Here is a 21858-nt window from a genome sequence, read left to right on the forward strand (position 1 = left end):
TTTTTGTCCATAAAATCAATTTTATAATATTATTATTTTTATGCACTAGCTTAAAAAATATAAAAGTAATACAATTTAGAAATATATATGATTTTGTAAAATAAAATAAAAAATATTTAATAATTTTGAAATATAAAATATTCAATTCTTTTTTGTCAAATAAATAAATTATTTTTTATTTATTGAAAAGTAAAATTATTCATACCAAAAGAAATGATCAAAATGTTATACCTTATAGAATGGTATAAATACCAGATTAAAATAAATAATAATGAAATTTAAATAATAAAAACCTTATTTTAGTCTGAATATTAAAATTAAAAATAAATTAATTACAATATTGAATATTGCTTACGTAATTGTCAATTAGAGATAGTAAATCCCCCAAATGGAAGAGAAAGCGAAAATTTGAAATACGAAACCCTAAACTCATCCATCCGCATAAACTTTTTTCGGTTTCTCCTTTTACGCGTTCTTCACCAACTTGATTAAGGTTTTGGTCTTCATTGGTTTTGGATTTTACGACTCCGAGTTGGATAGAACAATGTTGAAGTTCCTGTCGAGAGTGAAAATCGAGTTCAACGTGCTGGATCCGCGAACGGCGTCGTGTATGGAGTTTCTGGCGCAATGCAACTCGCGTAAGGCGAAGGAATCGAACCCGGCGTGCGAAGTGGAGGTAAAGCGCGGCAAGGTAGAGTGCGCGCCGCAGATAACAGTGACATTCGTGAACGGCGTGGAGGAAGTTTTCGACGCGACGGCGACACCGGCACAGAACATAAGAAACTTGATTCTGGAAAAAGGTCGGCAGCTCGAGACGGAGCAGATGTTTCGTGAAGCCGGAGAATCCTGGCCCGTTATCATCCCCGACGAGGAGCTTTCTCAAATTGCACCCCCCACCAAAGTGAGTACTCATTTTCAACTTTATTTATTGGGCCTGTAATACTTTTACACCTAAGTAATTTAAGTGAAAAAAGGTTCATTGATTTTATTATGTGATACTTCACAATTTAGATTGTGTGTAGAATGCAAACATAGGTGATATAGTTAACAGATACCATAGTCCTTTATGCATTATAAGTTTTTCTCTCAGATCCCTGTGTCCGCTAAAAGTGGGCAACCATAAGGATGGTGTGTAGAGTTTTGTTATGCCAGTGAATGAAAATTTTGTTGATGGAAGAGTAGTTATGATTTTAAAGTAAGGTGTGATTCGCAAAATTCATTTTAGGCTTGCTAGTTTTGGTTATGGGTGTGTGCACAATGACTGGAGAATTTCCTGGATTCTATGAGGGAATTTGTGGTATTTTTGTGGATGATAACTTAATGGTTTTTTATAGTAGTTGTTTTGCAGATTGATAAAACGGAGTACTTAGTTTGGATAAACTTATTCATAATCATTTACAAGAAAATTGAGACTTAAGATGAATTTAGCTTCTTCTATAAACTAAAGTCAACTTATGCACTCAACTTTTATATAAGTTTTCTTGTTTAACTTTTCCAAACTGAAGTGCATAATTTAATTTTGACATATTACAGAAATTCAATTTATTTTATTTCATATTCTTCTCCATTAACTGATTGTGAGGAAGTTTCTCCAAACATTGTCTAAATATGTTGTCACTGTTCCATGGATTTTTTTTAGTTGTACAACAGCGGTTTATATGCATGGCTTTACAACTTCTGTTTCTATAACTCAGCAATTTGGTTTAGTGTTGAATACGACTTTTATTCATCGTCTTCAATATGTCTTCTCTCTGTGAAGTGTAGTCTATAGTTATAGCAGTTGTAATTAATTTCTGTGCTTTATGTGCGCTTCTTTCAGCCAAGGAAAGCAGAAGACAAGAAGCAATAGCTAAAAATTCTTGAGCTTATTAACTGCTGGGGATTTTTCTGGTTTTTCTTGTTTACTTTTGGTAGGCGGAGAAAAGGCATCCGATTGCTGCTGCTGTGCATGCCTTACTTTATTTCAGCATTTAGTTATTGACTACATGACTGCATACTTTTTCCATAATAATGTATGCCCTTCAATTGGTGAATTTTGAAACTGTAAGCTTGTCATGCTTGCTTTTTTCTTTCTTCTGGCTTCCACCTACAGTGTTTCCATGAGAATGATCTAGCCTCTATAAAGTACAAATGTTGTGAACATAAGCTCCCAAATGATATCAGATTATTGATTCGGAGGCACAACACACCGAAGAGCAAACCTTTGAAGTTTGGCTATCAATATTCTTATATTTCAGGGGATAATAACTGTTTGCATGCAATACTTATTGGCCCAGCTGCTACAAAATTTCGAGATTAAGTGTAAACTGTCCCAAACGGATGGGTTGGGAGTTTTATTTTAGAATGAATCTGTCCCCGCGAAGATAGCTGAATGCTAGGATTTCACAAATTAATAGCTGCAAATTCATCCTAATCACAGGGAACACAATAAAGTCAGTTTTTGAATAGTTGATGTGGTTATGTAAAGTTTGGACTTAAGTAAATGTTTTCAATGTTAAGATTTGAGAGTGGGCTTTTAAGTTATTGACCTTTATTTTCTATTGAACAAGTTTTTTGCCTTTGAAATTGATTGCCTACAGAGATGTACACATTCATCAACGTGCAGAGTTAAAAAATTCTATTTGGTATATTTGTTGCTATAAGAGAGATGTGTTGCCAGTTATACAGTAAGCCAGATTTTATTTCCAGAGTTATAAATTATACTTAATGGTTAAAAAAGAAAAGAGTTGTAAGTACACTCTTTCTAATGTACATTTTATTATTAATTAAGTATTTAAAACTATAAAAAGGGAACCATAATTATATAAAATTTATAGCACTTAATAAAAAAGGGAACCATAATTAAAGGAATGATTTCTAAAGTAACATTTGACATTTCTCTTCAAGAGATAAAGAGGAACAAAACTAAAAGGGTTAAATATGTTTTTAGTCCCTAAACTATTGATCGTTTCTGGTTTTCGTCCCTCTTCCAAACTAAGGTACAATTTGGTCCTCAATCTTTAAAAAACGTTCGTTTTAATCAAAAAAACGAACGTTTTGAGGACTAAAACGAGGACTAAAAACAAAATTTTGAGAGTTTGGAAGAGGGACGAAAACCAGAAACGGCCAATAGTTTAGGGACTAAAAACATATTTAACCCAAACTAAAAAGAGCAATGATATTTGATTTCATATATCCATTTATCAAACACCTTTTATTTTTTTCATTTTATGACATCATCCATTCTAAAAAATTATTATTTTTATTTTCTATTACATATTAATTAAGTATTACTAAGATTTTTAGTGTACATATGAATACTTAAGAAAAAAAAGCCTAAAATGAAAAAAACAAAGAGCCTAAAATGAAAAATGATGAGGTGGACGAAAATAGTCTTCAATTCATAAGAAGCATTATGCCTTCCTCCTGTGCATCATTAAGCATTAAGTAACTACAATTAATCATACAGAAAAACGATTATTTAAAAAAAATCACTGTAGGAGTAAAATAGGCATTAAAAAATAATTTTTTATATATATAAAAAAGAAGAATAATATTAAATAAATGTAAAAATTTATTATGTGTAAAAGTATTACTATCCTAATAATACACAGATGGCGTATAAATGAAGAGCTTACGTGTAAAATAACGAGCTACACACAAACACACAACAGACACAAAAGCAAATCAAGGTAGTGTTCTTCTTTACTCTCCAAGATGGGTTCCGTGTCTCTGAAAATAGGCGACGGCACTGCCAGATTCAAAAGTTCAACCGTGTGTTCCTCCCGAGTTAACATTCTCATGATCTTCTCCGTTATCACCACCAACCTCTTTGCCCTCTATGCCTTCTCTTCTTCCACAAAAGATCTTCACAACCACCACCTTCTTCACAAAAACTTCTCCCTAATCTCCGAACAAGTCACCCTCATTCTACGAGAGATCGACTTGTCGCAAAAGAAACTTGCCCAGATGGAAAAGGACCTCCTCGGCTACGAAAGCATTGACCTTTCCCGAAATAACACCTCCAACGAACTCAAACTCTTTCTCCACCGCCACCACCTTCCTCTGGGCAAAGACTCGAAAACTGGAATCACCGAAATGGTCTCGTCTGTGGGCCACTCCTGCGACAAATCCTGGGACTTGTTGTATCAGTACATGAATTACAAGGTTTCTGGACCCTGCCCCAATGATTTGAGTGTGGCACAGAAACTCGTTCTGAAAGGGTGTGAGCCTTTACCGAGAAGAAGGTGTTTTTCTAAAACCATTTCTAAGGTGGGTCTTCTACGCCCTTTTCCCACCTCGCTTTGGGAACCTCCGGTTAACAACACTGTTAACTGGAGTGGTTTAGGTTGCAAGAGTTTTGAGTGTTTGAAGGGTAAAAAGTTGAGTAGAGAGTGCATTGGTTGCTTTGATTTGGTTAATGGGTATGAAAATCAGAGGTTTGTGAAGTCTAGGAGTAAGAATGATTTTCTAGTTGATGATGTGTTGACTTTGGGAGGTGGTGGAATTAGGATAGGGCTTGATGTTGGAGGTGGGTCTGGGTCCTTTGGTGCTGTGATGGCCGAGAGGAATGTTACTGTGGTTATTACCACTTTGAATGTTGGTGCTCCATTCAGTGAATTCATTGCTGCAAGAGGACTTTTTCCTCTATATTTGAGCTTGGATCATAGGTTCCCGTTTTATGACAATGTGTTTGATTTGGTGCGTGCTGCGAGTGGTTTGGATGGTGGGGGGAGGCACGAGAAGTTGGAGTTTTTGATGTTTGACATTGATCGTGTTTTGCGGCCAGGTGGTTTGTTATGGCTTGATAACTTCTACTGTGTTGATGAAGAGAAGAAAAGGGTGTTAACCAGGTTGATTGAACGGTTTGGGTACAAAAAGTTGAAATGGGTTGTGGGAGAAAAGGTTGATAGTCTTGGATCAGGTAAGTCACAGGCAGTGTTATCAGCAGTGCTTCAGAAGCATGTTAGAGTGTAAAGCTTCATAAGACAACATGACACGATGAAACACGCAATCTGTGTATGGATGGATGAACAAATAAGTGAATGAATATGACTGTTTAAAAGTACTGGTTTGTATGTTATTCTGGTACTGCTACCTATTTTGTAGGTGATAACTTCCTAGAGAACGAAAAGTGATGCTATCTTGAGTTTTTCTTTTTTTGTCAACATCCTCGTATAATTTCTAAAAAACTTACTCGTAGGATTGTTGTTGTTCCATGAAATACTATTTCTGTCTCTTTCACTTCATTGTCCTGAATTCAACCACCTTATCGTTTATATGACTTGAAGAAAATTCTTCATGGCAGAGATTGCCTTTGCTCAGTGGATGTATTTGGGGGTTCAAACCTAGAATTGGAAATTCAAAAGGAAGACAATGAACTTGGAATTTCAAAAAGCCATTGTCTGCAGCATTTACTTCGTATCATTATTACTTCATTTAATCTTTCACCAAACCATTTTGGGTGATATCCGACCTTAACAATTGAATGCATGGAGTATCCAAGGTTGGACCTTGTTTGACACTATTTGATAACTATTTTACATTCATGTAGGGATAAAATAGTATTAAAAAAGGTAAATTATAATATTTGCAAAAAAAAAAGGAAATAAAATGTAGTAAAAGGTAGTGTAAAATGGTTTTGAATGTCAAATTACATATGTTTTTTGACTGTTGTTAGTAAACAAAATGTCTCCGTTGGGCTAATCAAACGTTATTCGCACCCTTGTTTGGGCCTTTGGGATAATCTAAATGTTAAAAAGGAGGCTGCTTCTTCTTGCACCACTATGTTTTTCTTCCTGCATCCCATATTTTTGAAAAAAAAAAAACCTTATACATAGAATAGGTGTTGTTTTTCAATTAAATTAAATAGTTACATCGTGAAGTTAAATTAGTTATGCAGCTTGTAAAAATGAGTAAGTAAATGTTTTTTCTAAGTTCTTGTTTATAGTTTATGTATAAGCTAATTTTATGTTATGAAATAATTTATTTATCTAAAATTATTTGTGGAGAATTTTATTCCAACATTAAAAAAAAAGTAAAAGTAGCATAGTCTAAGATTAGAGTCATAACAAAATATTGAATAGAAAAAAATATCGAGGAGATTTTAGAGTATTTGAAAATAAATTTTTTGTTGTTTATTTAAGTGAATTTGAAGGTAAATGAGAGTGAATTTGGAAGTAAATTTTTTTAATCTGTCACGTCAATCAAATCGTACATTAATTTTCACAAACTTTACTTCCAAATCCACTCTCACTTATCTCCAAATCCACTTAAATAAACAACAACAAAATTTACCTTCAAATCCTCTTAAATCTCTTCAATCACTTTCCCCAAATCACTTTCCCCAAATCAAGGCCTTAATGATTTCCTGGTCTCATTTACAACCATGAAGCAAATAGCACACAGCCATTGATTCCTTCTTTAGAAGCTTCATCCACTCTGAATTTCTGCAGGTGAAAGAAATTCTAGTCCCAACCAACAAAATCCCTCCCTACAGAGAGAATTGGGTGGAATATGTAAAAGTGAGTGACGATAACATTTTTAGCAGAGTTATCAACTCGTGAGTGAAAAGAAGTCTATAAAGTAAACCTAAGCTGGAGTATGACTCACTATAACAAGAGTGAGAAAATCACTCCCATGGATTATCAAAAAACAAACACAGCATTGTTCTCATGACAGCATTATCATGTACTGTCATAATGTAATTAAGGTTCTTTATTGTTTCTTCGTTTTCCTTTCTTCCTAGGAATGTGGATTCTATATACCAAGTTTTCTTTACATGAATTCAGGGATGCTTCGCACGTAAAATAAATTGTTGCATGGCTATATAAATAGCAATTGTAATCACCACAATCTACCACTTGGATTCCAATAACACGAATGCAATTTCATCATAGTTTTCGTCCAAATACCAGATTTCTAATAATGGACAATACCTTATAATACAAAATACTGCTTGTGTGCATAAAGTAAGTTTTAAAATAAAGTATATTACATAAATATTACATCTAGTGTTATCTGAATTGGACTAGATATTAGTCGTTTCACCGACCATGTAAACAGTATGACACACCACTAATCACTTTGGCAGTAACATCTGATTGTCCAATAATAGACACATTAGCAGGGTTAATTAACAAATTAAAAAAAAAACTTTAGACAAAAATTACATTAAATAATAAGAACACTGACGACGTGAATTAAGAAAAATGTCGATGTTGGTCGTTGGGGACGGAATCATCTGAAGACAAATCAGACACCATCATGACATTGCATTTTCTTTGTCAGCCTCCATCTAAAGAAACAAAAGAGATAGAGAGGTAAGTTTCTAACTCAGACATCACGTGATTACAAAAAAAAAATGATACCTTAATCTAGTAGATAATGAATATGATAATTAATAAAGCTAGATGAAAACCGAAAAATGTGGAAACTGGAAGTTGATAGTTAGAAACTAAAATTTGTTTAATTAATTCTTCATATTATAAGTGTATGTTAGTTGTTAAAAGCAACTTGCAAATATAAAATGATGGAAACATACACATTGATTTTTAATATTTTTCTTTTTCACTTACAAATTATTATTTTACATTCAATTATGATATTTTATATATTAGGTTGTACTATTCATCATTTTAAGTAAACATCCTATTTTCATTACGTAATAGTGAAAAAGAATGTAATACAAGAAACTATTATGGATCAATATCTTAATATGTAATGTCAAAATAGTAAAATAAAATAGTGTAAGATTAAAATAAAAAATAAATTATTATCTATCACTGAACATAGTATGCAATAAAAGGTAAACATAAAAAATATCTTATGTAACAAATAATAAAAATCAGAGTAGAAATATAAATGTAACAAATAAATCCAATTAAATCTTGAAGCCTTTAATTATTTATTCATACAATTTTCTCTTCAAAGAGTAAAGTAATAGTAAAAAATTTCGATTCATATGATTCAAAATGAGAATCTAATCTGTCTATTTGTTTTATCTATAGACAGATTATAGATTATGTATTCGTTTTGTTCTATTTTCATGTGCATGATCGAAGTGAGGGATATGTCTCTGACAAAAGATTTTACGCATCTCATAATGCCAACCTTTTCCTTAAGTTTTCTATTTCTTAATTTCACATATACAATTTAATTAATAGATAAATGAGGAACGTAGTAATAAGCTCATTAATCCATATTTTCGCTCCTTTTTAATCGCGGACGTTCTAGAGAGCTCGTCTGCATGCACCCAAGGCTTGCCACGTGTAGTCTAACTCAAAACTATATAAATTAATAACTTTATAAAATTAAATACCTTAGCATGTGCCATCTACGGAATACTATAGAATTGTAGCATATATATATATTTATTTATTTTCGAAAATTATGTTCATCACTAATTTTTTGAAAACTTACTTTTCACGACACATAGATCGGAAATTACCACTATCTGATCCGAGAATATTTTATCTCATTAATTATATAATTTGGCTTCAACCTAATTATTGGTGAGAACAAGAGAAAAATTAATCGTTAATTATTTATATTATTTCCAAATTAATTGTTGGATAGGTTGGTATTTTATGTGAAGTTTGTTCTTATTTTCGAAAAAAAAAATATTTGTGTGTTTTGTGTCAGAATTGAGCACGTTCAGTTATTACGACATTACACCTAACTCACGAGCTATAAATGCAGTGAATTATCTTCAAACAACTCTAGCCTCTATATAAAATATACCTTATTATCTTATTAATTTCTAATTTATTTATTTTTTCTAGCTTCTCACTCGTTTTTGTACTGGATACAGCATGCTTTGACATCCAATACGGAGGACTACGTGTTAGTTCATGATTTGATTATGATTATAAGAGTCTTATATGATCCACCGTACTTAATTTATTGATAACCAATAAAAACCATCATATTTCTTCGTCAAAAATCATACAACATTAAAAGTAATAAAAATATATGAAAAAACAATTCACAAATTAATAATGGCATTTATTAGGAATATCTTTATTAATGATATTCAATACTCAATTCAATTCATCAGTTTCAAAACATGTTTATTTGATAATAATAAAAAAAACACCCTCTCATAGATTAGATGGTGTTATTGTCTCCTTTGTCCGTTTGAAATGAATCTTCCGATTTTAAATCGATTTATTGACCAAAACCAATCACTGATATATCATCTATCATATATATATTCTGAATAAATGAAGGGAGGAGATTAATTTCTAATCAAAGACAGTAAATAGAGCCAAAAAGAGGTTAATGAAGAATTTATATTTATCCCAACCTAAAAAAAAAGTGAAAAATGTAAACTATTACACCAATAAGAAGACTTTGACTTGCTTTCTCGACCTGTCTCTTCTGATTTTAATTTCTATTTCGAAATAAATAATGTATTAATTGACAACTATTTATATATCAAATGATGTTTAAGCTGCTAATGAGTCGTCAACTCTTTTTTTTTTCTTTCAATTCTTCTCTAAATAAATCATAAACATGAAGAATTTTTAATACTTCCAGCATCATTTTTTCTTTTAATAATCAATAAAGATAATTTAATAAATTATTTCACTCATTAAATTTTTTATTTGTTCTTTCCTGACAAACAAATTTCAATGTTACTTTTTGAAATGGATGGAATATTAGACAAATGATGAATTAATTACGAGATACCATTGTGAACTTAAATATAAAAAGGATAATAATATCTTAGTAAGAGTTTGATGAATGACTTAATTGATAAAATTAAACGTTATTGCTAAAGTCCTTTTGTCCCTTCTTGTTGGCAGCAGTCTTTCTTTGATAAGTTTTATACAACCCTGACATTTCAAATTTTTAAAACTTGTGACGTGATATGATTATTTTTTTAGTTGAATTTTTATTAAAATATTTTATTTATTTAGTATTTAATTTTTTTTATGTTTTAATTAAGTTTTTTTACTTAAATTTCTGATAATTAAATTAGTGTCATTTTATTTTTGTTATTTTACTTATCTTTATGTATTAAGATATGTAAAATGTAAAATGATGAGTAAAATAAATATGTTGAATAATAAAAGCAGCCCAGTCAATGACGGTGATGAAAATATAATCCTTAATCACTGTAAATAATGTCGTAAAAGTTATTAAAAATATATAATAATATCATTATCTAACACGTTTTCTTATAAAAAGTAACAAAAATTAGTCATTGTTTTTCATTTCTAAAACGGAAATTGTAGCAATCATCTTTTATTTTAGTTTAGATATTTTAAATTAAGTTTTGATTAAATATTTACAAAAATTATAGTTTTCAATTGATATTTTACATATTAATTTTCATGTATATATGGAATAAGATAACAAAATAAAAGTTATATCACCAAGTTAACAAAAATAATTTAATTATAAAATATAAAAATTTTAAGCACGCAATAAAAGAAAAATAAAAACACAATTACAAATATATAAAATTATGAAAAACTAAAAAAGTTAATTAAATTTTCATTTTCTTATTTATATATTGAAATAAATAAAATCTATATTGGGTTAAGTCGGAAGATTATTTTAGTGTTATTAAAATAAACCACTCGTTTTAATGCAGTTCGGTCCAATACAAATTGACCACTCAGTGAAGCAATTCAACTCGACTTACGTATTTATGAATCTAAAAAATTTGAACCAATGAGTTAAATGGGTTGACTCATTTAATAACAAGTTTTATTTTTTCTTCAATTCCAAAAATAATAACATTTTTTTTAATTGAAATCTAAATGAAGTTAAATTCAAATGATATTAATAATAAAATTTAAAAATAACAAACTGCATGGGTTGATGAGTCAACCTGACTCACTATAGGTTGATAATCTAAAAAATTAATAAATTTTATAATATAATAATATAACTTAAAAAAAACTGGATGGTTTGATGAGTCAAACTTCATCACGATTTTAATTTAGGTGAACGATATTTTTGACGTGTCTGATTCAAAATTATCATATCAATTTCTTTTTAAATATAACCTATCTTAAACTTGTAATAGGCCAAATTCAGTTATGGATTTGAATCCGATAACACTAAGATTTTTCATTTTTTCAATAAAAATATTTAACAAAGCATTGAGGCCAATTCTCGTAAAACAATAATATATTAGGTTTATTTTACTTTTTCATTTGACTTTACTTATGACTTAAGGTGAAATTTTAATATTTATTTCTTGAAATTACGTTTATCATATTTCTTTTTATTAGTATATGTACTATTATATTTGAAGAAAAGTCAAAAGAATAATATGATGTAAATAATATTGATAGGAATAATATACATATAAGAGATTCGACTTAATAATTTTTCAATATAAAGATTAAAAAAACACATTTCTCCAAGTAATAGAAACAAGAGTAACTAAACTAGGTGTAAACGAAGAGACGGGCTTCCAGAAATCCAGCATATATTCTTCATATCTTCCAACAGTTTCTGGTCTGATCACCAACCAATTAAATCAAATTGACGAAAGAACAGAAGGCAAAGAACAAACAAGGGGGATATTAAGGTACAAACTGAATGACATTATTAAAATTGTTCCTGGTTCATGTTTGGTTAACTTAATTTGGAGATACGGTAAGATATGTGTTTTGTCATAAAACATTCTTAAATCGTAGCTGGGTGAAATTATTGGAAATGAGGGGGGATGCACCCTACTAACTAAAACATGCGAAGTGGACCCTTGAATCATAATCTGCAAAATTTGACACTTAACTCTATTCTCATGGCAGGCACCATAGCTCTTTATATTTTATACGAGAAGAAGAAAAGAAGGAAATGGTGGCTCAAGTGACCACTGTCGTCATTGTATGTTTGTTGTGGATCACGAATTAATAAAAGATGGTGGAAATATGGGGAGTGGAGGAATTAGGAGGGTGCTTTTGGCTCTTTCTTTTGGGAATTATAAAGAAACTTAGAACGAGGCATCTTCGCACATGGGTGTAGTCAGATTTTCAGATTGGAAAATTGTTTCTCAAAGGGCTTTCTATTTAAGATTATTTTCTTGTTTTATTGCCAATAATATCCTAACCCACTTTTTCAAATACAGCTTAACTAGAAAGCATCTTTTATCAGTGGGTCACTCTAACCTCAATGGGTAAACCATCCTACTCCCTTCTCTTTCCCTCCTCTTTCCATTTTTTAAACATTCTCTTTAACCAATAAAACCTCCTCACTTCTTTTACTTCTAAGATTAACACCATAATCTCTCTTTTTAAATTACAAAAATACTTAGTAAAATGGTATTTAATATTTTCTTAGAAAAAGGAGCGCAGAGATTTTATGACACGCCTGGCTATAGCTATAGGCTATAAGGTAAAGATCCTTAAATTGTGCATTACTCAATACAAACATGCCACTCATGATTTTGCCCTCAACTCCATCAAGCAATTGAAGGAATCCACAATACATTTTTCTGTTGACCACTGTTTCTTTACATTTACCAGCTCTATTTCTTAGGCGTGCTTTTCATTTTCTTAAGCCAAAAAAATAAATAAATAAAATAAAATTCTACACTTTGCATAAAACCAGTCTCGATTTTACATGTGTCATAGGTGAGTTTCTTCCTCAAACGTAAGTCTTCTTTTGGTGCAAAAAGAGGAGACAGTTGTTTGGTAATTATTAGGAAGAGGAAGGGCACAGTGTCAGCGGGCTATTATAAAAGAGCACCACCACCCTCTTTTCCAATCCCCCACTCCCACTCCCAATTTTCCTTTTCCTTTTCTCACACACTCCAAACAAAACAGTGGAGAGGGAAAATGGCAATCTCAATGTCAGAAGGGGGACTTGCAAAATGTACCAGAATCCGGCACATAGTCAGGCTCCGCCAAATGCTGCGGCGCTGGCGTAGCAAGGCCCGCATGTCGGCCCACCGAGAAGTACCCTCCGATGTTCCGGCGGGACACGTGGCGGTGTGCGTGGGCAGTAACTCCAGGAGATTCGTGGTGCGCGCCACCTACCTGAACCACCCCGTGTTCACGAAGCTACTTGTAGAGGCGGAGGAAGAGTACGGGTTCTCCAACCACGGTCCTCTCACCATTCCCTGCGACGAAACACTCTTCGAACAGCTCCTCCGCTTCATTTCACGCTCCCATTCCCCTCCCTCCAATCGTTTCGACGACTGTCACGTCCCTCTCATAAACAACCTCGACTTCTGCCTCCAATCTCGACCAATACTCCACTGAACCAAACCCAACACATTCACATAACAAAAAACAACAAAAACAAAAACAACAACATTGTTTCAGTGCGATTCGGCGGAGAATGCTGAGGAGATGGCAAAGGGTTCCCACAATGGTCCACCCAGTCGTCCCGGCTTCCGGTCCCAGTTCACCCTATTGCTTTTCAACCTGTATATTTTCACTATTATTAATATTATTACGTTTGTCACCAGTAATAATTCATGCAAATTCAAGTGGATTTCGCCACGCTCAATTATTATAGATTCTCCCTCTGTTTGTTTTTTAGCACGATACAATCATAGAAAGACGGAGCAAACGAGACTTATCAGTAGCATAGCATCAACCCACGTGAAGGAAAAAGCAAGCACCGTGCCTCAAAGTACACGTTTAATCATGACTCATCGTCCCAAATTTCTTTCTCTATCTCGATCATCACCTCCGCAATTTTGCTTCTTTAGTTAGTTAACTTCTTATATCACTCGCAACAATTTCTCAATTTTTTTACCTTATACAAATATTTAATTTAAATCTAACCTATATTATAATTTGGTTTCATTTATAACGAGGTAAGATTTCCAACAAAAATAAATTAATCTCAAATAAATGTAAAAAGATTTATATTTTTCTTGATTGATTCACAATTTCTTTGTTAAAAACTGGATTTAAAATTGAAGAATATGAGTGGGGTAGGGTGTCTTATAAGAATGGTTACGTCAGGTGGGAACAAAAGCAAAAGAAAAGACGAAGATAACTGTAGAAAGGAAAGACTTTACATGTGGTAGACACGTCATCACTTTACTAATCACAGTTATATGTTCCTACGAGCTAAGTCAGTTTAGACTTTAGACTCTCTACTTTTTTAGCTTAAATGTAAATATAATGTGATAAACATTTTTTTCCTGTATATAGAAGGTTTTGTGTGTCAGCATCGTTTGCAAAAAATGAACAACCGATTTGTAAAGCAAACATGTCTTTAAGTTAAACAACACACGATACCTCTAATAACGGATTAACTCTTTAAATATGCCGCTTAACTCAGAATAACCTTTTTTTATTTCTCCTCTTTGACGGCTTAAAAAAATAAATAATGTAAACGATCGACTAACGGTGATTGTTGATTATGCATATAAGTTAATTTTAATCTGTGAAAAGTTTTATTTCACTTTCTTTTTCTACTTACACAATTTCAAAAAATAATATTAATCAGGATATCACATGGTCATGTTAAAGAGAAATCAATTAAGGATTTTTTTTATTACGTATATAATGAGAAGTTTGAAACATAAATTTTATAATTGAAAGAAAAAGTAGTTCAACACAACTTTTTGAAGCAGTTAAAATGCTACAAAGCTGGGTATTGGAGGGAAAACTTCGTTTTGTTTTTGTTTTTTTTCTATAAATTTTACCAATACGTGTCTCGAGTAAGGAGAAATTAAACTAAAAGTGTTCTCAATATAGTTTATTTAATATTTTCACATTACGTGCTTACGAGCACACTATATATAGACAGCTTCATCGATGAGAGAGATAAGTAGGAGGAGATTAGGGATACAATTATAGGAACTGTTAATTAACATCAAACTATAGGCATTAAAAGTAATAATAAATAGGTTTTCCTAGTGAAAATTAGATACTTGAAATTTTCTAAGAGACAAAACAGTTTCCAGTGTTAATTAGAAGCTTTCATTGCAGATTGGGAGTGGTTGGCAAATGCGATTTGCCGTTTCTATTTAGGGTTTATAAATTATATTTATAACTAAATAAAGGTAATAAATACATAAGATAAAAAAAGGGTAAATTTGTGATGATTGGACTGATAACGGATATTGTAAGTGGAGGAGTCATGTTTTCAATGGTTCAATTGCAAAACTTACAAAACCTATTTCATAGAGATGGACCATATATCAAAAAGAGCGTACTAACGAAGCCTATATACTTAGATCCACAGATCAGAACCATCAAAACATGAGCTTGATATGATTTACGATGAGTTGTCCTACGCTTAAAATAGACTCTTCAATAATTCAACAACAAATCACCAACAGTATCTTTATTCCTTTTAGCATAAGGACTACCTAGGTTATTAGACCAAATTCCTTATGCTTGTTATTCTCGATAAATTAGGGTAATGTTGAAAATATTAAAAGTTAATAGAGGATTAAAATACAAGTAATAAATGTTTATGGGAAAATAAGAATTGAATGACATTTACTAACTCGTGAAAAGTGTGGGCTATTTTAAAAAGTAGAAAAGTGCGCGTTGATAAATAGTATATTAGCCAAAACCAGTAAACCTCAGTGTAGGTTGTGGATATTCCTGCTAAAAATGATGAAATTTGAAATGATGCACATGACTTTGTCTATATAACATGGAATGTGTTCATCATGCTCTATTCCAGTTAAATAGTTTGTACAGTGAAATAATAAAATTGAAAAATTAGGATTGTGAATGGAGCCTCACATGAGGGACGAAACCGGTAATTTTTTGGGCTTGTTCTTTTGAGTGGATTTGAGGGAATGAATTTGAGGAGATTTGAGAGAATTTGAAGATAATTTTTTTTATCGTTTTTTTGAGCGAATTTGGAGGTAAATGAGAGTGAATTTGAAAATAAAATTTGTGAGAATTAGTATAGAATCTAATGATTGGACATCTTCAAAGTTTATGATAACTTGTTTATGTTGTTTTATCTATAATGTTCAAAAGAAGAAGCAACATGCACTGTAAAAAGTGTATCAAGTGAAACAGAGTGAGATGTTGAATAAGCAACAGTGCTCTGAGATCCAAAACTTTTGGTCAATGCAATCATGCGATAAAAGGAATGGAACAGAACAGTTATACAAGAGATGCCAATTTTTTAAGACCTCTCTGTCTAAAAATAAAATGTGGAAATTTATTTTAAATTCAAAATTAGCATAATCCATTTTTTTTTATTTTATTCTATCAATTTTTTTTTCAATCTTATTTTATTTTATTTTATGTTGGGGGCGTCAGAGTGATACTGGGTTTGGCCCATTTTTTATAATTTTGAAACTGTTAATATCTTACTGAGACTGGGCTCGTCCCTTTTTAACCTTTTCCTGATATTTCTTTTTACACCCCATAAAAGCCGTGGCCCACCACTTCGAATTTGCTGACAGATACCTGGGCTCGTGTCATTCTTCTTTTCAGGTAATATATAAAATAATGGATTTAGTGAAATAAAGATTTGAGTTGGCGTAAGAAATAAATTTTAAATTTTATTAAATTATGTACGTATCTTAGTTTATGTTATACGTACTTTACTTTTGTGTATATTTAAATATAACATTAACATAATAAATAGTATCAAATTATAGAAGAACATATGTTTTCATGATTATAATGAACTAAAATAAAGTTTTAATGTGAGAGGGTTCGACGTGACTCACTTTTTATCTTTAAATTTTTGGAATACAAGTTGTGATGATCTAATAATTTTAAAACTATTAAAAATAAAAACAGTTTAATTGATTGAACAATTGTTTCATTGATTAGGAAAAGAGAGTTAAATTAAACATTTTAAGCAACATTTTATCAGATCAAGTAGACTTGGACTCGAATATATGATGTAATTAGTGTATCAGATTTTAGTTCAATAGTTGAAAGAATATAATTAGGAAGGAAGACCTCGTATAAAGTGATAAGAAAAATGAACAACCCTTATGATACGTAATAAGAAATTTATTTCTTTAAAAAATTTCTTAGTCAAGAATAAATTTTCAAGACATTAAAATCTAACTAAGAAGTGGACTTCTACTAAATATTCTTTTGTACAGATACGGATTTCGGGATTAAACCCTTGATTAAATATTTAAAAAGAAAAGAATTACCTCACTTAATTAATTGAAGTTTACGAATCGTTTGATACGTAATATTTTAAATTTGATTGTGTATATAATAAAAATAAAAGGTGGAGCAGCAAATAGTTTTTGATCGATTGAATGTCTCCATCTATGCAGAATCCAACTCGTAATTGTAATGATTTTTATGAGTAATTGTGTTATGATTAGTTTGGGGTGTGTATGATGTTGATATCTTGGAATTATTTTGGGGTCTTTTGGAGAATCCCCTTATCTCGTATAGTTTGTATGTCTAATGAATACTAAAAATGATTATAAAAGACAAAGAACGTAAGTCAAAAGTAATAGGAAGAAAATTGGAGAAATTCATAATAAGAAATGATCGAATTTGGGTCCCCCAAGGGTTGAGGATTTTGGACCCACCCTTTTCATTGTACCACTAAGATAAGAATCACAACATTGCTTTTGTTCCATTCTTTGTGATTAAAAATATCATTTCTTTACTTTCATCATGAAAAAGGTCTTTGATTTGGACAAATGTGTTTGATTATTGTTTCAATGGATAACAATTAAACTTCTAATCTGGTTGTTAGCTCGTTTACTTCACCACTCCCTTTTTCTTTTTTTCCTTTTTCTTTTCTGTGTGGTGACACCATTTAAAGGGTTTGCTTGTTAATAAGTTTTTCCACCTCTCGTCAATTTTTTATTGGTGAATGGCTTTCCATCAATATCTTTAATTTAACAACGACACAATTAAATCCAACCATTTTGTTTAAAGAGACAAATAGGAAGCATGACACGAAGGAATTACCAAATTTTAGAGAATGACATTAACAAAGAAATAAGTTTGGAGAGAGATTAGGACTTTGGAGCACATAAAAATTAGTAGGAAAGAGATTTTCCATCACTACACTAATAAGCTCGCATGTCAATGGAAGAAGCTTCAAGAAAATGACTGTGAGAAGTTAAAAGTCAAAATCACATACACTAATACAACATACACACTAATTCATTGCATTCAACTTTGGTTAACACGTACCAATTCAGCTTAAAGAGTAGATTCACCATAATCACATTTTGGCTAATACATGTAAATTCTTTCTATTTTGGCGATTGATATCATGTAAATTCTTTATATTTTCTTCTCTCTTTCAAATCTAACGAAATATTCAAGCTTTTCCACTAGAAAAATATTTAAATTACATGAAATATAAATAATATGCGATAATGAAATTTATGTAAAAGTTAGAGTTAAAGTAACTTTTGATTCCATTCTTGCAGGTCTTGAAATTGCAACCTTGCAAACCCAACGTGGTCCCATTCTTTTGATAGCCAAATTTTAAGGAATAGTTTAAAATTTTCTTAAACAAAATCGTTTTAATTTATTAAAAAAAGGGTTAATTTTTTTTAGAATTATGAAATATTGAAGCTATTTACTTTTCATTTAATTATTTTTTATAAAATATTATGATAGTTAAAAGTTGTACTTCTAAAAAAATATAGAACAGCATATTAGTGTATCGAAAAACCATGAGAAGTGGGTAAGTGGGGACAACATTTATTTATTTTAACCTTATTCTGAACTTAGGTTTGAACTTTAGTCATTGGATCCCATATACCCTCTCTCTTTCTTCCACCACTCACTGCTCTTTCGCTTTTGCTTTGTAGTTCTAGCTGCTGACAATTTTCATATATTAATTCGACACAGATAAATGTATAAATAATATTTCATTTTGGAAATCTTTTATAAAGATAAACAATCGTGTATTTGTTTTTATTTTAAATTATTAAAATGTGTCTAATTATTAGCTATTTTAAAAAAAATCACTACTTTTTTTTAATTATTTGTTTCATTTCATTTAAATTTGTATTACATCATCTTTTTAATTATTTTCACTCCTTTAATATTTTAGATACTTTCTTTTATCACAACTCCAACTATATTTGTTTTTCTTTATGATGTTTCATTCAAACGATATATTTAATTTCAAAAAACATAAACATCTATGTTATTAAATGAAATTGTTTATAAAACCCATGTTTAATCATTTGTTTTCCTTATAGTATGTTTATTTGTATATTGTATGTCACATTAGAATGTCTAAATATCTAAATATCAATACCAGGTTATGTAAACTTTTAATTGTTTTTTTCAACTATTCAACTTTATTGACATCCGATAAATTTAATTAGAGGAGAATAATAAGCTATAGTACTCATTGAAACAATACAACTACTTAAAAATTTAACTATTAAAATTTTAATCATGTTTCTTTTATATTTTAATATAAATCATTGATATATATTATTATATTGTTAGAACAATTCTAAAACGAATGTAATTTGTTTTATACGACATCACTCATCTTTAATTTTCAATATTTAAAGTTATTATAAAATTCAAAGTATTGTATTATTTTCGACTTTGGACCGGCCAACTATTTTTCTTAATTATTCTTGATTTTATGTTAAGCATGCATTACTAGCCCACACCCGAATTCAACATCTCCCTTGATTTGATATGGACCATGAATTATTAATGGAAAATGCTGCAGAAATAATAAATGATATTGGATTATTGGGATAATTTATTCAGGCAATAATGTTGCATTTTAAGGTTATAATATTCCTACTGGTTCTACATTTATTAGCATTTTAAAGTTGGTAAAAATCAATAATTTTTATTGTATAGCTTACTTATTTATACTACACTTATTTTTCATATAAGAACATGTATTAGTTGCACCATTAAGATTCACATGATAAATGAATGTAGTAACATTCCTATTCACATGTGCGGCCTCAAAGTTAGATTCATTAATTATAATTTATTTATCTACAAAATGAGCACCAAAAGATTACTCAGAGACCAAATTAATGAAAATTATCCAGTAATTAATTACTTTCTAAATAAAATCATATTAAATATCATCATAAAACAAATAGTTAATTATGACACTCGAAACTCATAATTCAACAAATATAAGATAAATACTTTTGAAATTGATTACTTAAAATTCATCAGATGACGATAATTTTTTTCACTGACAAGAAATATTTTTAATTTTACTCTGTGTGTAATATAACTATTTTTTTTATCAAAACAAATTGAAAAACTAATGTGGAACAAATTGAAAATGAAAAAACAAACCAGTGTGTGTTTTGTTAAAAGCAATCTTTTTTTCTTCATTTATTTGTTCATGATTTCACCTTTTCTTTTATAATTATACATTTTATATTTTCGTGTATTTCCCTCTCATTATGGTTTAATTTTGAGTACTCGAGTTTTTTTTTGGTGGTGAATATTATAAGTAACTCTTAAGGAACATTTAATAAACTATTATCTTAGAAAATAAAATAATGTTCATTTGTTTTAGCTGATGAAAAAAAATTGATAATTTGTTTTAAAGACAAATGAAATATTTTATTAATATAAAAAATTAAATTAAACAATGTTCTTTCAAGGTATAATTTAATGTTATGTTGAAAAAAAAAAGGTTACGATGATATATTGAATGTTATATCGTGCACATATCTAATGTATTTTTTATCTACAAAATTGAAATTTGATATCTTACTCATCCTTGAGACCAGCAGTCTTCTTACCCTTGTCATACGTGAATAAGCAAGCATGTAAAAGATTTTACACAGTTAATTGATTGTAAGTCATTATATATTATAATAATGAATTATGTTAAATTTTATTAATGATTTATTATGTTATATTTTTCTAAAGTATTTTGTACCATAAAAAACACTATATTGATAATATTTCTTAAAATTATATTAATAACATATTAATAATATGAGAGGAATCGGGTTCGTCCACAAATTCAATAATGGAGTTCAAGTAATTATGTTTAAATTATTGAAAACCTTTTATTTAAAAGAAAAGTACACAAAACTAATATTTACATAAAACACTGAACTTATAACTCAAATAAATAAAAAAATATAATATTAATTTTCTTTTACTCTTTCGTATTTTTTTATTTCTGGTTACTAGAATGCATAATAATTTTTATATGATCAATATTCATACACAGTGAAAATAATATATTCTTCACATTTTATTTCCTATATTCATGCAATCCTTTCATTTACATTGGTTTCTTCAATTTTCTTTCGTCAAATACCCTCTTTACAAAATTTATTTTCTTGACCAATTATAATATGAAACACTAACTCGTTTTTAAATTACAAAAAAATTGCAATTTTAATTTCTGTAAATAAAACCTGCAATCAATAATTAGATTAATAAAAATATTTTGGAAAAGAATTGAAAGTAAACTGTGTCGTACGCTATATCGAATAAGGTGGTTTTCAAAAACATTTATATTAATTTTCCTAGAAGGAGACAAACAAAAGAAATAAAATGCGAGATCAACCATTCCTCTAAAATTAAATATTTATTATTTGAAACTTTATCAGATCGTACTTATACTACCTTTTTTTTTTCAACTATATAGAAAAACAAAAACCGTATAATAAATGAACTCTACAGAACAAATTGTTCTCGACCATTGTAACCAGCAAATGGTATTCTCGCCACAACACAATTCCATGTAACTCCCCGTATATTTTTTCTTAAGGTTGTGCATCTAATAAAAAAATTTGTAAAATGCAAATCTAAATTTTATATTGAATAATAAAACCATAAACTTAATATAAATAACAGATACAAAATAATAAATTACATGATTATTGTTATAATATAGAATCATGAATAAAAGATAGTTAGAATTTTATATATAAGTCTAAATCTCATTAAATATAAAAATAGGAAAATAAAATATTATATAAGATTGGAAATTCATTAATCTATTAATTTAAAGTTT

The 21858-nt window shown here is 29.9% G+C and overlaps 3 protein-coding genes across 3 annotated transcripts; all 3 read left to right on the forward strand.

Annotated features, from left to right (window-relative positions):
* The first annotated feature begins 388 nt into the window (after positions 1–388).
* LOC124826876 (39S ribosomal protein) lies at positions 389–2186 on the forward strand. The gene is made up of 2 exons (XM_047299824.2): positions 389–901; positions 1820–2186. The coding sequence occupies exons 1-2, from the start codon at positions 545–547 to the stop codon at positions 1847–1849; spliced, it is 387 nt and encodes a 128-aa protein (XP_047155780.1). The 5' UTR covers positions 389–544; the 3' UTR covers positions 1850–2186.
* Positions 2187–3621: 1435 nt separating this feature from the next.
* Positions 3622–5228, forward strand: LOC124826875 (putative methyltransferase At1g29790). The gene has a single exon (XM_047299823.2). The coding sequence runs from the start codon at positions 3697–3699 to the stop codon at positions 4954–4956; it is 1260 nt and encodes a 419-aa protein (XP_047155779.1). The 5' UTR covers positions 3622–3696; the 3' UTR covers positions 4957–5228.
* A 7313-nt stretch (positions 5229–12541) lies between these two features.
* LOC124826866 (SAUR-like auxin-responsive protein family) lies at positions 12542–13463 on the forward strand. The gene has a single exon (XM_047299809.2). The coding sequence runs from the start codon at positions 12780–12782 to the stop codon at positions 13203–13205; it is 426 nt and encodes a 141-aa protein (XP_047155765.1). The 5' UTR covers positions 12542–12779; the 3' UTR covers positions 13206–13463.
* The last annotated feature ends 8395 nt before the right edge of the window (positions 13464–21858 follow it).

Source organism: Vigna umbellata, chromosome 2, assembly GCF_029865625.1.
Source record: "Vigna umbellata cultivar VRB3 chromosome 2, Vumbellata_1.0, whole genome shotgun sequence".
Classification (NCBI taxonomy): domain Eukaryota; kingdom Viridiplantae; phylum Streptophyta; class Magnoliopsida; order Fabales; family Fabaceae; genus Vigna; species Vigna umbellata.

Coding starts and splice junctions, on each gene's coding strand:
- LOC124826875 (XM_047299823.2), top strand. CDS start 3,697: ATGGGTTCCGTGTCTCTGAAAATAGGCGACGGCACTGCCAGATTCAAA.
- LOC124826866 (XM_047299809.2), top strand. CDS start 12,780: ATGGCAATCTCAATGTCAGAAGGGGGACTTGCAAAATGTACCAGAATC.
- LOC124826876 (XM_047299824.2), top strand. CDS start 545: ATGTTGAAGTTCCTGTCGAGAGTGAAAATCGAGTTCAACGTGCTGGAT. Junction 902..1,819: donor AAATTGCACCCCCCACCAAA/GTGAGTACTCAT, acceptor CGCTTCTTTCAG/CCAAGGAAAGCAGAAGACAA.